Source organism: Rhinoderma darwinii, chromosome 2 (assembly GCF_050947455.1).
Source record: "Rhinoderma darwinii isolate aRhiDar2 chromosome 2, aRhiDar2.hap1, whole genome shotgun sequence".
NCBI lineage: Eukaryota > Metazoa > Chordata > Amphibia > Anura > Rhinodermatidae > Rhinoderma > Rhinoderma darwinii.
This window is the reverse complement of record NC_134688.1, coordinates 105,487,217-105,503,021: the sequence shown is the minus strand read 5'-3', so window position 1 is coordinate 105,503,021 and position 15,805 is coordinate 105,487,217. Positions and strand designations below refer to the sequence as shown.

Sequence of the window (15,805 nt, the reverse complement as noted above, 5' to 3'; positions counted from 1 at the left end):
TGATAGCGTAGCGACAGTTTTAGTATAAATTTACATCTTATAGTCAGCGTCCATTTAGTGACATACATTCAGTTTTTTTTAACTGAAATTTGTTCACTAAATTTCTGATAGCGTAGCGACACAGTTGTAGCTCAGTTTTTTTTACAGTTCTATATTGAACGTTCAATAAATTTCTTTCTCCTAAATTTTTCTTATTCTTCTCTTCTTTTTCTGTTTTTTTTCCTATAAATTTCATATTACACGTGTAAAAGCACAACATACAAAACCACCTCTATAAAGAGTATTACACGTGTTGAAGCACTACATACCCCCCTAATAAAAATGGCCCAATCATCTCAAAGGCTCTACTCCGCTGAGGAGGCATACGCCATCCTGGCCTCTGACACTGAATCGGCCAGCGAGGGAGAAGAGGAAATTGCCCCATTCATCTTGACCTCATCATCCTCATCCAGTGATGAGGAACCCCCGCAAAGACGCCCCAGGACATCAGCTGAGGCAACCCCCCAAATGAGCGATACCCTGTGGAACCCACCCCCTGATAATTATGAGCCTCACATTCCAGATTTCACAGGGAGCTCTGGAATTCTATTTGAGACTGTAGGCCTCGCAGAAATTCACTATTTCAATCTGTTTTTCACTGAGGATTTTGTTAATGTAATGGCGGCCCAAACAAATTTATATGCCCAACAATTTTTAGCCCAAAACCCCACGTCATCATTTGCTAGGTGGACCCCCATAGAGGCAGCGGAGATGATGAAATTTTGGGGCCTTGTCCTACATATGGGCCTAGTAAAAAAACCAGAGATTAGGCAATACTGGAGTGCGGACATTTTATACAGCACCCCATTATACCACATGGCAATGACCCGGGCACGATTTGAAATTATTCTGAAATTTTTGCATTATAATGATAATGCACAGTGCCCGCCCCGTGATGACCCCACATACGACCGCCTATTCAAAATCAGGCCAATGATTGATTATTTCTGCACCAAATTTCAGGAAGTGTACACCCCCGAAAAGAACATAGCAATAGACGAGTCCCTTGTACATTTTAAGGGGAGACTAAAATTCCGCCAATACCTGCCAAGCAAGAGGGCGAGGTATGGAATTAAAATGTACAAGCTGTGCGAGAGCAGCTCAGGGTACACCTACAGGTTTCGGGTTTATGAAGGGAAGGACACCAGGATAGAACCTCCAGAATGCCCCCCTGTCCTGGGAGTTAGTGGAAAAATAGTGTGGGACTTGATGCACCCACTGCTGGACCAGGGTTATCACCTTTACGTGGATAACTTCTATACCAGCATCCCACTATTTAAATGCCTCTCCACCAGAAGTACTGTAGCATGCGGCACCGTGCGCAAAAATCAGAGAGGCCTCTCTAAAAATCTGATTGGGCAACCCCTAAGAAAAGGAGAAAGCAGGGCACTACACAGCGATAACTTGTTGCTGGTCAAGTATAAGGACAAGAGGGACGTCCTTATGTTGACCACAATACACGGTAGTGGCATCACCCCTGTCCGAGGTAGCACCACAATGACCCCCAAGCCAGACTGCATCCTCGGCTACAATAAGTACATGGGAGGTGTTGATCTCTCTGATCAAGTACTGAAGCCGTACAGTGCCATGCGTAAAACAAAGACGTGGTACAAAAAGCTGGCCGTGCACGTGGTACAGATGGCATTGTATAACGCTTACGTGCTATACCGATGTGCAGGCCGGACAGGGACATTCCTTCAGTTTCAAGAAGCGGTTATCAAGGCCCTTGTATTTGGGGACCAGGAAGGGGAGAGCCCCAGTACTTCTAGAAGCGATGGTCCACGTATTGTACCAGGGCAACACTTTCCTGGCGAAATCCCCCCCACTGGTAAAAAGGGAAGGAGCCAAAAAAGGTGTAAAGTGTGTTACAACAGAGGGAGAAGACGAGACACAACTTATCATTGTGAAACCTGTCCCGACAAACCTGGCCTGTGCATAAAAGAGTGCTTCAAAGTTTATCACACATCCATGGATTTTAATTGAAACATTTTTTTAAATGCTCACTATACCCCTAGATAATTTACTCAAGGGGTGTAGTTTCCAAAATGGGGTCACTTGTGGGGGGTTTCCACTGTTTTGACCCCTCAGGGGCTTTGCAAATGCGCCATGGCCACCGCAAACCATTCCAGTTACATTTGAACTCCAAATGGTGTTCTTTCCCTTCTGAGCCCTGCCGTGTGTCCAAACAGCCGTTTATGACCACATGTGGGGTACTGTTTTACTCAGGATAAACTGCTCTACAAATGTTGTGGTGCTTTTTCTCCTTTAGTCCTTGTGGGAATGAAAAAAAATTTTGCTAAACCTACGTTTTATTGGTTAAAATTTACATTTTCATTTTCACGGCCTACTTCCAATAAATTCTGCAAAAAGCCTGTGGGGTCAAAATGCTCACTATACCCCTAGATAATTTACTCAAGGGGTGTAGTTTCCAAAATGGGGTCACTTGTGGGGGGGTTCTACTGTTTTGACCCCTCAGGGGCTTTGCAAATGCGACATGGCCACCGCAAACCATTCCAGTTACATTTGAACTCCAAATGGTGTTCTTTCCCTTCTGAGCCCTGCCGTGTGTCCAAACAGCCGTTTATGACCACATGTGGGGTACTGTTTTACTCAGGATAAACTGCTCTACAAATGTTGTGGTGCTTTTTCTCCTTTAGTCCTTGTGGGAATGAAAAAAAATTTTGCTAAACCTACGTTTTATTGGTTAAAATTTACATTTTCATTTTCACGGCCTACTTCCAATAAATTCTGCAAAAAGCCTGTGGGGTCAAAATGCTCACTATACCCCTAGATAATTTCCTCAAGGGGTGTAGTTTCCAAAATGGGGTCACTTGTGGGGGGTTTCCACTGTTTTGTGCCCTCAGGGGCTTTGCAAATGCGACATGGCCTCCGCAAACCATTCCTGCTAAATTTGAGCTCCAAAAGCCAAATGGGGTTCCTTCCCTTCTAAGCCCTGCCGTGTGTCCAAACAGCAGTCTATGATCAAATGTGGGGTACTGTTTTACTCGGGACAAACTGCTCTACAAATGTTGTGGTGCTTTTTCTCTTTTAGTCCTTGTGGAAATGAAAAAAAATGAGCTAAACCTACGTTTTATTGGGAAAAATGTAGATTTTCATTTTCACATCCTACTTCCAATAATTTCTGCAAAAAATTTGTGGGGTCAAAATGCTCACTATACCCCTAGATAATTTCCTCAAGGGGTGTAGTTTCCAAAATGGGGTCACTTGTGGGGGGTTTCCACTGTTTTGTGCCCTCAGGGGCTTTGCAAATGCGACATGGCATCCGCAAACCATTCCTGCTAAATTTGAGCTCCAAAAGCCAAATGGGGTTCCTTCCCTTCTAAGCCCTGCCGTGTGTCCAAACAGCAGTCTATGATCAAATGTGGGGTACTGTTTTACTCGGGACAAACTGCTCTACAAATGTTGTGGTGCTTTTTCTCTTTTAGTCCTTGTGGAAATGAAAAAAAATGAGCTAAACCTACGTTTTATTGGGAAAAATGTAGATTTTCATTTTCACATCCTACTTCCAATAATTTCTGCAAAAAATTTGTGGGGTCAAAATGCTCACTATACCCCTAGATAATTTCCTCAAGGGGTGTAGTTTCCAAAATGGGGTCACTTGTGGGGGGTTTCCACTGTTTTGTGCCCTCAGGGGCTTTGCAAATGCGACATGGCATCCGCAAACCATTCCTGCTAAATTTGAGCTCCAAAAGCCAAATGGGGTTCCTTCCCTTCTAAGCCCTGCCGTGTGTCCAAACAGCAGTCTATGATCAAATGTGGGGTACTGTTTTACTCGGGACAAACTGCTCTACAAATGTTGTGGTGCTTTTTCTCTTTTAGTCCTTGTGGAAATGAAAAAAAATGAGCTAAACCTACGTTTTATTGGGAAAAATGTAGATTTTCATTTTCACATCCTACTTCCAATAATTTCTGCAAAAAATTTGTGGGGTCAAAATGCTCACTATACCCCTAGATAATTTCCTCAAGGGGTGTAGTTTCCAAAATGGGGTCACTTGTGGGGGGTTTCCACTGTTTTGTGCCCTCAGGGGCTTTGCAAATGCGACATGGCATCCGCAAACCATTCCTGCTAAATTTGAGCTCCAAAAGCCAAATGGGGTTCCTTCCCTTCTAAGCCCTGCCGTGTGTCCAAACAGCAGTCTATGATCAAATGTGGGGTACTGTTTTACTCGGGACAAACTGCTCTACAAATGTTGTGGTGCTTTTTCTCTTTTAGTCCTTGTGGAAATGAAAAAAAATGAGCTAAACCTACGTTTTATTGGGAAAAATGTAGATTTTCATTTTCACATCCTACTTCCAATAATTTCTGCAAAAAATTTGTGGGGTCAAAATGCTCACTATACCCCTAGATAATTTCCTCAAGGGGTGTAGTTTCCAAAATGGGGTCACTTGTTGGGGGTTTCCACTGTTTTGTGCCCTCAGGGGCTTTGCAAATGCGACATGGCATCCGCAAACCATTCCTGCTAAATTTGAGCTCCAAAAGCCAAATGGGGTTCCTTCACTTCTAAGCCCTGCCGTGTGTCCAAACAGCAGTCTATGATCAAATGTGGGGTACTGTTTTACTCGGGACAAACTGCTCTACAAATGTTGTGGTGCTTTTTCTCTTTTAGACCTTGTGAAAATGAAAAAAAATTAGCTAAACCTACGTTTTATTGGGAAAAATGTAGATTTTCATTTTTCACATCCTACTTCCAATAATTTCTGCAAAAAATCTGTGGGGTCAAAATGCTCACTATACCCCTAGATAATTTCCTCAAGGGGTGTAGTTTCCAAAATGGGGTCACTTGTGGGGGGTTTCCACTGTTTTGTGCCCTCAGGGGCTTTGCAAATGTGACATGGCCTCCGCAAACCATTCCTGCTAAATTTGAGCTCCAAAAGCCAAATGGGGTTCCTTCCCTTCTAAGCCCTGCCATGTGTCCAAACAGCAGTCTATGATCAAATGTGGGGTACTGTTTTACTCGGGACAAACTGCTCTACAAATGTTGTGGTGCTTTTTCTCTTTTAGTCCTTGTGGAAATGAAAAAAAAATGAGCTAAACCTACGTTTTATTGTGAAAAATGTAGATTTTCATTTTCACATCCTACTTCCAATAATTTCTGCAAAAAACCTGTGGGGTCAAAATGCTCACTATACCCCTAGATAATTTCCTCAAGGGGTGTAGTTTCCAAAATGGGGTCACTTGTGGGCGGTTTCCACTGTTTTGGCACCGCAAGAGTCCTTCAAACCGGATATGGTGCCTAAAATATATTGTAATAAAAACAAGGCCCCAAAATCCTCAAGGTGCTCCTTTGCTTCGGAGGCCTGTGTTTCAGTCCATAAGCACGCTAGGGTGACATGTGGGATATTTCTAAAAACTGCAGAATCTGGGCAATAAATATTGAGTTGCATTTTTCTGGTGAAACTTTCTGTGTTACACAAAAAATGGATTCAAAATGAATTTCTGCAAAAAAAAACGAAATTTATAAATTTCCCCTCTATATTGCTTTCATTCCTGTGAAACGTCTAAAGGGTTAAAACACTTTCTGAATGCTGTTTTGAATACTTTGAGGGGTGCAGTTTTTAAAATGGGGTGACTTTTTGGGGGTTTCTAATATATAAGGCCCTCAAAGCCACTTCAGAACTGAACTGGCCCCTGTAAAAATAGCCTTTTGAAATTTTCTTGAAAATGTGAGAAATTGCTGCTAAAGTTCTAAGCCTTGTAACGTCCTAGAAAAATAAAAGGATGTTCAAAAAACGATGCCAAACTAAAGTAGACACATGGGGGATGTTAATTAGCAACAATTTTGTGTGTTATAACTGCCTGTCTTACAAGCAGATACATTTAAATTGATAAAAATGCTATTTTTTGCAATTTTTCACTATATTTTGGTGTTTTTCACAATTAAATACTGAATGTATCGGGCAAATTTTGCCAGTAACATAAAGTCCAATGTGTCACGAGAAAACAATCTCAGAATCGCTTGGATAGGTACAAGCATTCCGACGTTATTACCACATAAAGTGAAACATGTCAGATTTGAAAAATGAGGCTTGGTCAGGAAGGTCAAAAGTGGCTAAAGAGGGAAGGGGTTAAAGAGGCTCTGTCACCACATTATAAGTGCCCTATATTGTACATGATGTGATCGGCGCTGTAATGTAGATTACAGCAGTGTTTTTGATTTAAAAAAACAATCATTTTTGACGGAGTTATGACCTATATTCGCTTTATGCTAATGAGTTTCTCAATGGACAACTGGGCGTGTTTTACTATATGGCCAAGTGGGCGTTGTGGAGAGAAGTGTATGACCCTGACCAATCAGTGACCAATCAGCATCATACACTTCTCTCCATTCATTTACACAGCACATAGCGATATAGCTATATCACTATGTGCAGCCACATAAACACACTATAACGTTACTGCAGTGTCCTGACAATGAATATACATTACCTCCAGCCAGGATGTAACGTCTATTCAGAATCCTGACACTTCGCTAACACAATCCAGACACTACAGCACAGCAAGCGTAATCTTGCGAGATTACCCAGTAACCTGTCATTTCAAACGAGATTACGCTTGCTGTGCGGTAAATCATAGAGACGTGCAGAGAAGTGGTCAGGATTCTGAATAGACCTCATGTCCTGGCTGGAGGTAATGTAAATTGTCAGGACACTGCAGTAACGTTATAGTGTGTTTATGTGGCTGCACATAGCGATATAGCTATATCGCTATCTACTGTGTAAATGAATGGGGAGAAGTGTATGACGCTGATTGGTCACTGATTGGTCAGGGTCATACACTTCTCTCCACAACGCCCACTTGGCCAAAAAGTAAAACACGCCCAATTGTCCATTGAGAAAAGCTAATATAGGTCATGACTCGTTTTTCTAAATAAAAAACACTGCTGTAATCTACATTACAGCGCCGATCACATCATGTACAATATAGGGCACTTATAATGTGGTGACAGAGCCTCTTTAAGCTAGCTTTGAAATGGCCAGTGAGCGGTTCAATACCAGCTTTGGTCTCCCCACAGTTTAGAAACCTGTCAAGCTTCCAATAATGTCTATAGGTCTCTAGAGCTGATTTTTTAATATAGATGTTTTCAAGGAATACTTGTATATTAAATTGATAGTGCAGAAAGTACGTTTCTATGGGGTGCTTCATGCTTTCTGGATTGTACCATACTAGAAATAATATATAACCTTCTTCCTACACATTACATTTTGTAAACACTTGCTTTATTTATTATATATGGCTATTTAGTTATTTGATTATTTATTTTCTATCCAAAAATCTTGCATGTTTCCTTGTACCAGAAAGCATTATGGCCACATTTTAGTACCCAATTGAACCCTAAGTTTTGCCCAGTAGAACCGCGGGGTGTCTTGAGTGTTGCAGTCATTAAAAATGCGGCTGTATTATGGCTTTGTCGTAGCAGTATAAATAGGAGCTCTTTAGTCACATGAATGTTTGCATGTTTGTAGATTAACAACATTAAGATTTTTTGGAAATTAATTTGACATCAGCACTTCCTAAAGCCCCATGCACACGACCATAGATCTGATCCGTAATTACGGACCCATTCGTTTCCTTGGCGGACTGACACATTCCCGTAAGTTTACGGGAAGGTGTCCGGGCCATAGAAAGCTTCTGTAAAAAAAATAGGATATGTCCTATTATTTTATTTTACGGACTGTACTCTCTTGCTTTATAATGGGAGCACGGCCTACAAATGCGGCCCCCTGCACTACACCCGTGTGCAGGCGGCCTCCGTTATACAGCTTTCCAATCTACTTTTGTTTTTGTTTATGACCACTAAAGATCTCGGCTTGGATTCCTCGTTGAAATGCTGCGGAATAGCTCCATAGAATTGCAATGGGGCTAACACACGTACAGCTGAAATCAAAGCGTCCGCTGCCTATGGCAAATCTGTGGCGTGTGAACATAGCCTTTTATATGGGACGATTATGTTGAGCGATTGCACGATCAGCGAGAATTTGCTAATTTGTCGTTGGTTAAATCTTTTATGATGGCATGAAAATGATCCTCATGTAAACAGGCTTCCGCTATTCATTAGCAGAGGAAAGGAGGAAAAAAAAAAGCGATCTCAAAAGTGATCGAAGTTACTAAGAACATACAATTAATATGGCATATATATTCATGTCTTTTGAATGTTAAAAACTTGCTAAATCGTGCTCGTTTCTTCCTCATATTTATCTTTACGTTAGGGCTGGGCGATTAATCAAATTAATTTGCCATTTCAAGTTGGCACGATTCTGGATTTGCCCAGAATTGTGAAATCTTTACATGCCCGCCCCCATAGCAGGAGAAAAAACAAAAAGCTTTATTAACAAGCAGACACGCTGCACAGCGCATCTACTTTAATGAATGCCGACAATGAACAGAAGCAGCAGTGAGGAGGACTGGGGTTTGCTAACTCTGTGTAGGGCCCCATGCACACGACGACCATAAAAAAAATCTCTGTAATTGCGGACCGCAATACGGTCCGCAATTACGGACCCGCCTGGATCTATTGGCTGCGTACGCGCTTCCGTATCGCGGCCCGCGATTTTGGCACAGCCGGCAGCGGGCCACAGTTTCGGGCCGTTCTCACACACAAAGTATGGGAGCACTGCCCGTAAAATACAAAAAAATAGGACATGCTCCATAATTCCCGGCACGGTTCTACGGCACGGACACCTATCCGTAGCGATACGGAAAGGTGTCCACGGCCAATAGAACTGAATAGGTCCGTAATTGCGGAACATATTTTTTACGGTCATATGCATGAGGCCTTCGGCCCCATGCACACGAACGTGCTTTTGCGGGCGCAATTCCCCCGAAAATCCACTGTAGAATTGCAGCCCCATTCATCCCTATGGGGCCATGCACATGACCGTGGTTTCCACGGTCCGTGCATGGCCCCGTAGCCCGGACCGCAAAGTACGGGCAAGCCTTATTACGGCCGTCTTCTGTGGTCCAGACTCATAGCAAATAATGGTCGCGGCCATGTGCACGGCCCGCGATTTGCGGGCGGCTCGCGGGTGACACTCCGTCCGACCCGAAAATCACGGCCATGCACATGGCTACGGTCGTGTGCATGAGGCCTTAGGCTGGGTTCACACGAGCACATTAACATCCGTAATGGACGGACGTATTTCAGGCGGAAGTCCCGGAGAAGTCCCGGACCGAACTCAGTGCAGGGAGCCGGGCTCCTAGCATCATAGTTATGTACGATGCTAGGAGTCCCTGCCTCTCTGCAGGACAACTGTCCCGTACTGTAATCATGTTTTCAGTACGGAACAGTAGTTCCACGGAGAGACAGGGACTCCTAGCATCGTACATATCTATGATGCTAGGAGCCCGGCTACCTGCACTGAGTTCGGTCCGGGACTTCCGCCCGAAATACGTCCGTCCATTACGGACGTTAATGTGCTCGTGTGAACCCAGCCTAATACTGTGAGTCCAGAGATTGTTTTATATGGAGTTCCGTTCTCCCGCACGGCTTTTTAACCCATTTAGTTCCTGCTGCATTTCAAGGCATAAAAAGCTATAGCCACCCTACAGCCACCTTATAGCTTCTTAAAGAGGCTCTGTCACCACATTAGAAGTGCCCTATCTTGTACATGATGTGATCGGCGCTGTAATGTAGATTACAGCAGTGTTTTTTATTTAGAAAAACGATCATTTTTTACAGTTATGACCTATTTTAGCTTTATGCTAATGACTTTCTCAAGGACAACTGGACGGGTTTTACTTTTTGACCAAGTGAGCGTTGTGGAGAGATTTTGGTTCTCACTTTTGGCCAGTAGGGCATAATAGAAGAAAATATCAAAATGTTTGACCTAAACGTTTCTATCGTCCGACTGAAAATCCTCTTTAAATAGGTTCTGTCACCACATTATAAGTGTCCTGTCTCCTATATAAGGAGATCGGCACTGTAATGTAGGTGACAGTAATGCTTTTTATTTAAAAAAACGATCCATTTTAAACCACTTTTATGAGCGATTTTAGCTTTATGCTAATGAGTTTCTTAATGCCCAAGTGGGCGTGTTTTTACGTTAGACCAAGTTGGTGTTGTACAGAGGAGTGTATGACGCTGACCAATCGGTGACCAATCAGCGTCATGCACGTCTCTCCATTCATTTACACTGCACTAGCGATATAGTTATATCGCTATGTGCAGCCACATACACAAACACTAACATTACTGTAGTGTCCTGATAATGAATATACATCACTACCAGCCTGGACGTGATGTTTATTCAGAATCCTGACATGTCTGTAGCGTCTCTGTGAGATTCCAGCAAGGCAAGCGTAATCTCGCGAGATTACGATGTAACCTGTCATTTCAAACGAGATTACGCTTGCCTTGCTGGAATCTCACAGAAAAGATTCAGAAGTGTCAGGATTCTGAATAAACATCACGTCCTGGCTGGTAGTGATGTATATTCATTATCAGGACACTGCAGTAATGTTAGTGTTTGTGTATGTGGCTGCACATAGTGATATAACTATATCGCTAGTGCAGTGTAAATGAATGGAGAGAAGTGCATGACGCTGATTGGTCAGCGTCATACACTCCTCTGTACAACGCCCACTTGGTCTAAAGTAAAACACGCCCAGTAGGGCATTAAGAAACTCATTAGCATACAGCTAAAAATCGCTCATAAAGTGGTTTAAAATAGTTTTTCAAAATAAAAAGCAGTACGGTCACATACATTATAGCGCCAATCTCCTTAAATAGGAGATAGGGCACTTATAATGTGGTAACAGAACCTCTTTTAAATGCCCTCTATTGACTTTTGTTTTTGTTATAAAGGTGGTTGTTGATTGTACAGGGCAGGAGATAGGGCAGTTCCTTCTGCAGACGTCTCTGACCTGTAATAAATGCAGTATCCATCCCCCCTTGTAGAACCTCCTCATCCTGCTTCTGTCTAGGCATCTTTTACAAAGCAACATTTTGGTCAGTATTCTTATTTGTTTTTTCGCATACAAAATTTAATGAAAACAACACCATTACAATTTTTACTCCCGCCATCCCCTGAGTAAGGAAAAAAAAAAAGTGATCAATAATAATAATAATTTTCTATAAAAGGTCTTGAACTAAATATCCAACACAAGGGTTTTACCATTATCAAAGATTAGATTTATTAAAGTATACCGAAAAGACGACCATTGTCCCTACATCTTATCAAATGTTTGATATTTTCCCAGGGACCCAAAGCTCGCACGTATTAAACTCGCATGTCTTGAAGTTTGCATAATCCACTCTCATATAATGAGGACTGAACTAGACAGCCAGTGCTTTACTATCAACTTTAATATCATACTATAAACCGAGCTCTAAGTCCTGCCGAAAACTCCAATGGTACATCTAGCTGACTGGGGAAACCCAGGATACACCTTTCCAATGTCGGTTTTAGAACACTTGGTTAACATATTATAACACATTCTCCCAATATTGGAACAAATTTGGGCACCTCCATGTCAAATCTATCCAGTTAGCTTCAGAGCCCAAACGTTTTGGACAGTCTGGTGTGTACCTTTTTATCAATTTAGAATAGGAAGGCGGTGGAATAGTATGATGTGTGAGATAAACTGCGTAACTCTATCTACGTAATTTTTTAGATGAAGAGGTTAACTTGTTCCAGTGCAAACTCCTACTCAAATCATTATCATATTTGACATGTTATTTAATAGTTAAACCCTTATTCCCGGCAGAGAGCAGCGAGTATAAACCTTTTTTGTGGTTAATCCTTTAATACCCTTTTATATTTATTATATGTTTTAACTCTTCCCGTTGATCAATGTGCAATGTTTCTTTATTTCTGGTCTTTGGGATGGCACATTTTAGCTGAACATTCCAAAATATCTCTGTGTCAAATTTTATTTCATTACAAATGCTTCAAATGGTAATAAGTTTCCATCAATAAAAATCGTGTTACTCATTTATTAATCCAAAATGTTCAGCCCTCCATAAAACCTATTTCCCCTTTTACAATAGATGCCCCACAGGGTAGTAATGATCAGTGACCTGGCCATACATGTCTAGATTTACCTATATCCATGTTTTGTTTAATTGCGCTGAAATTAGTGATAATTTGTGCACCGTGCTACTGCCTATAAATCGATTGGAAACTCCCTACCAATCGCCATTTTCCATTTTTTTTTATACATTTCACCCAAATCTTTAATATTTTTGTACAGCTAAATAATATCTAACATTCAGAACCGCCCACCCGCCCTCTTTTGGTCTGTCTTGAAGTACTTTTTTTTGTGAAATCCTTACTTTATAATTTTTCAAAATACAATCATTAAAAACACTTTTCATTTTTCTTTAAAAAAATTGTGTTCTCTGTATTTGAGAACGTATGGAATCTGAGGAAGTAGTACTATCTTCAAGAGGTTTACGTTTTTGTGACGGAATCCATAGCGCAGTCAACTGCACTATTGTTTCCGCAAAAAAAGAAACTGAAACCTTACGGAACCGAGACAAACGGAAAGCATTAGCAACGGAAGCGTTACCATTGAAAACAAACGATGGCTATGGTTTCCTTTTGGAAGGTCTGACGGAAACCATCAACACAACCGAACGCTGATATGAACAGGCCCTATGATTTCTCACTAGTAAATAAACTGGAAGTGTCCATTATTAGATTACTGCTTCAATTATAATTATTTTCAACAATCTGACCCTCCCCCTTTACAAAAAATATATACGTTTTGCAGGCAAAATTAAAAAATACATCAGTACAGTAGTCTTCAAAAGGACAAATCTAGGGAAAAAGAATATCCCTTTATCATACAATTGACAGGTTTTCATCGTGATACGGTTTTCTTTTTGTTCTGTTTTTGTGTTTTTCTGCTGTTCAAGAAAATAGTAGCCTACAAGGATATTCAGTAACACAAAACTTTATTTTTTTTTTATTTATTTTTTTACATTGGGCAAACATGTCCAACTGTACGGCATACAAATTTTGTTTTCAATATAGCTTTCCAAAAGACTAAAATGTATACCTCAACTCTATGGGTCAATTGTAGCATTGATGGAGCCTAAGTTGTTCAAATTTATTGCTATATACAGAATCATTATGAAAACTTAATTGCTAACTTATGTCAACAGTACCTCAAATATACTCTTCTCTGTATAGAAAAAAGTTCTTACAATTATGCCATCACCATTTTGCTATCCATCACACCAGAGTAAGGAGCCCTGGATACCGCTGAAATTTCGGGGGTATAGGTGAAAATCCTCTAGGCACCTCCTATGTCTATGCTGCTTTTTATGTCTCGCACATTAGATGCTTTCCTAAATAAACACTTTTAATGTTCAAAACTGTTTAATAATAGATGAATGTTATTGGCTTCAATATGTTATACCTTCTTTATTTATTTTTGTTTATATTTTTTTCCCACTAGGTCCACAAAGCAAGATTTCGAAATGCCAACCCAATGAGCATAACTGTTTGGGCACAGAAATGTGTATGCCTATGAGTAAGCTATGTAATGGTCATCCAGACTGTCCAGATCGCTCAGATGAAGGACCTTTTTGTAGGGGTAAGGAATGCAGTGTTTTTATTTTTTATTTTTTTTAAATCCTAACTAGACCTATTCAGTAAAAGGATGTGTTATGGGTAAAAAGGATCCATTCAATTTACAGCACTAAAGTGCTCAGTGTAAAGTGATTTTACTAGCACACACTATGTCCATTGCCATTGATGGTGCATAGATGAAAAGATGCCAGTAAGCATGTTCATTTTTTGAAATCGTGTTGGAAAGTTTTTGCAATATTTCATGTAAGAGGCTTGCATAAGGATTGGTTCATGCATGCAGTTTTTTTTAAATTATTTGTTCAGAGGGAAAGCAGATATTAAACATCAATCTTACCTTTTAAAAGGGTTGTACCACAAAACAAAGTGTTAATTAAGTTGTCTCTTGTGTAAAAATGCTTTCCCCAACTGGAAGTTGTATAAAAAAAATGTTGGATAGGATCGGTGGATAGGCCATCAATTTCTGAGGCCTGGAAAACCCAATTTAAAACGTGTTGTAAGAGACACTTTGCATGTAGGGAATAGGGATGTCACGATACCAGACTTTGGACTTCGATACTGATACTGTGTGTAGTATTGCGATTTCGATACCAAAACGATACTTTGCCAACAGTAATAAAAAAAAAAAAAGTTCTTCCATTTTCTGATGTGAGGCGTGTGGTTTGATGAATTTAACTTCCATGTGCCTCACATTAATAGTAATTAACCCCATTATGTTTGTCCATCAAAATGGGTCAATGTGTGAGGTACATAAGGTTAATTACTATTAATGTGAGGCACATGGAGGTTAAATTCATCACACCTCGTGCCTTACATTAATAAGTGAAAGCAGTTTTTATTTTATTTTTTTACAGCGTACACATCATAAATGATGCAAAAAAATTGGTGTGCAGGTTATTACGGCCGCGCCAATACCAAATGTGTATATTTTATGTATTTAAACTTATTTTAATGTTTATTGTAGAAAAAGGTGTATGTGTATTTTTTTTAATTTAATATTACTTTGTTTTTACTTTATTTTTAAACTTTAATGTACTGGCATATATCAGATTTATGCCAGTACATTAGCCTGTGTACGTATAGTACACACGCAGTTGTTAGGACATACCTAAGTATGCCCTAACAGGAAATATGGTAAGACAGCCCTGGGGTCCTTCAATAGTCCCTGGGCTGTCTGGCCTTATATGGTATGGCCCTCGATCGCGTCACAGGAATTTCCTGTGACGGGATTCACGGGCATCCTCCCTTCTCATTTTCTCCTTGAAAGCTGCGGTCAGCTTTGATCACAGCATTCAGGGGAAAAGCGGCGGAGATGAGGTTTCCCTGATCTCCGCCGTTACAGAGCGGGACTGCGGCTGTGTAATACTGCGATTGCCCCGCTCCTGACATAAGTGCGCGGTCAGCATGAGGTGATGCGGCCGGCGCTGCACTTATGAGCGGCGGTTCAGGCACTGAAGACAGAACATGGGGGTGTTTTGCAGTGCGCCCGCCATGTTCTGTCTTCCGTGCCGCCGCTCATTATTGCAGCACTGGCCGCATCGCATCATCCTGACGGCGCGCACTTGTCAGGATTCAGGAGCGGGGCAATGACCGTATTACACAGCCGCAGCTCCACTCTCATACATTCATATGTTACTATACTTAGCTGTGCGGCCGTTATTACGAAATAATGGTATCGAACCGTTTAGGGATACACCGTATCGAAACAGTATCGAAGTTTCGATGCATCGTGCATCCCTAGTAGGGGATGATCTCATCTCCCCTTCTCGTGAGGAAACACCAGCTATGTTTTCCAAACTATTTTGCATTTTAAAAGTTAGAGACTCTCTGTCACCACATTATAAGTGCCCTATCTCCTACATAATCTGATCGGCGCTGTAATGCAGATAACAGCAGTGGTTTTTATTTAGAAAAACGATCATTTTTTAGCAAGTTATGAGCAATTTTAGATTTATGCTAATTAGTTTCTTAATAGACAACTGGGTGTGTTTTTACTTTTTACCAACGTGGGCGTTGAGGAGAGAAGTGTATGACGCTGACCAATCAGCGTCATACACTTCTCATTGTTCCAGCCCATTGTTAGAGTGCTTGTGCAGTGAAAGAAGCTGGGCTGGCACAATGAGAAGTGTATGACGCTGATTGGTCACTGATTGGGCTTTGTGAAGAGGAGCGTATGACACTGACCAGTTGGTCATTAAGAAACTAATTAGCA

The 15,805-nt window shown here is 41.1% G+C and overlaps 1 protein-coding gene across 2 annotated transcripts in view; it reads left to right on the top strand.

Annotated features, from left to right (window-relative positions):
• LRP1 (LDL receptor related protein 1) overlaps nt 1-15,805 on the top strand; it is a 291,539-nt gene that overhangs the window by 77,820 nt on the left and 197,914 nt on the right. For both annotated transcript variants that reach the window (XM_075852009.1, XM_075852008.1), the window contains exon 3: nt 13,463-13,600. In XM_075852009.1, the coding sequence (XP_075708124.1) occupies nt 13,463-13,600 (138 nt within the window). The remainder of the gene's footprint in view (nt 1-13,462; nt 13,601-15,805) is intronic.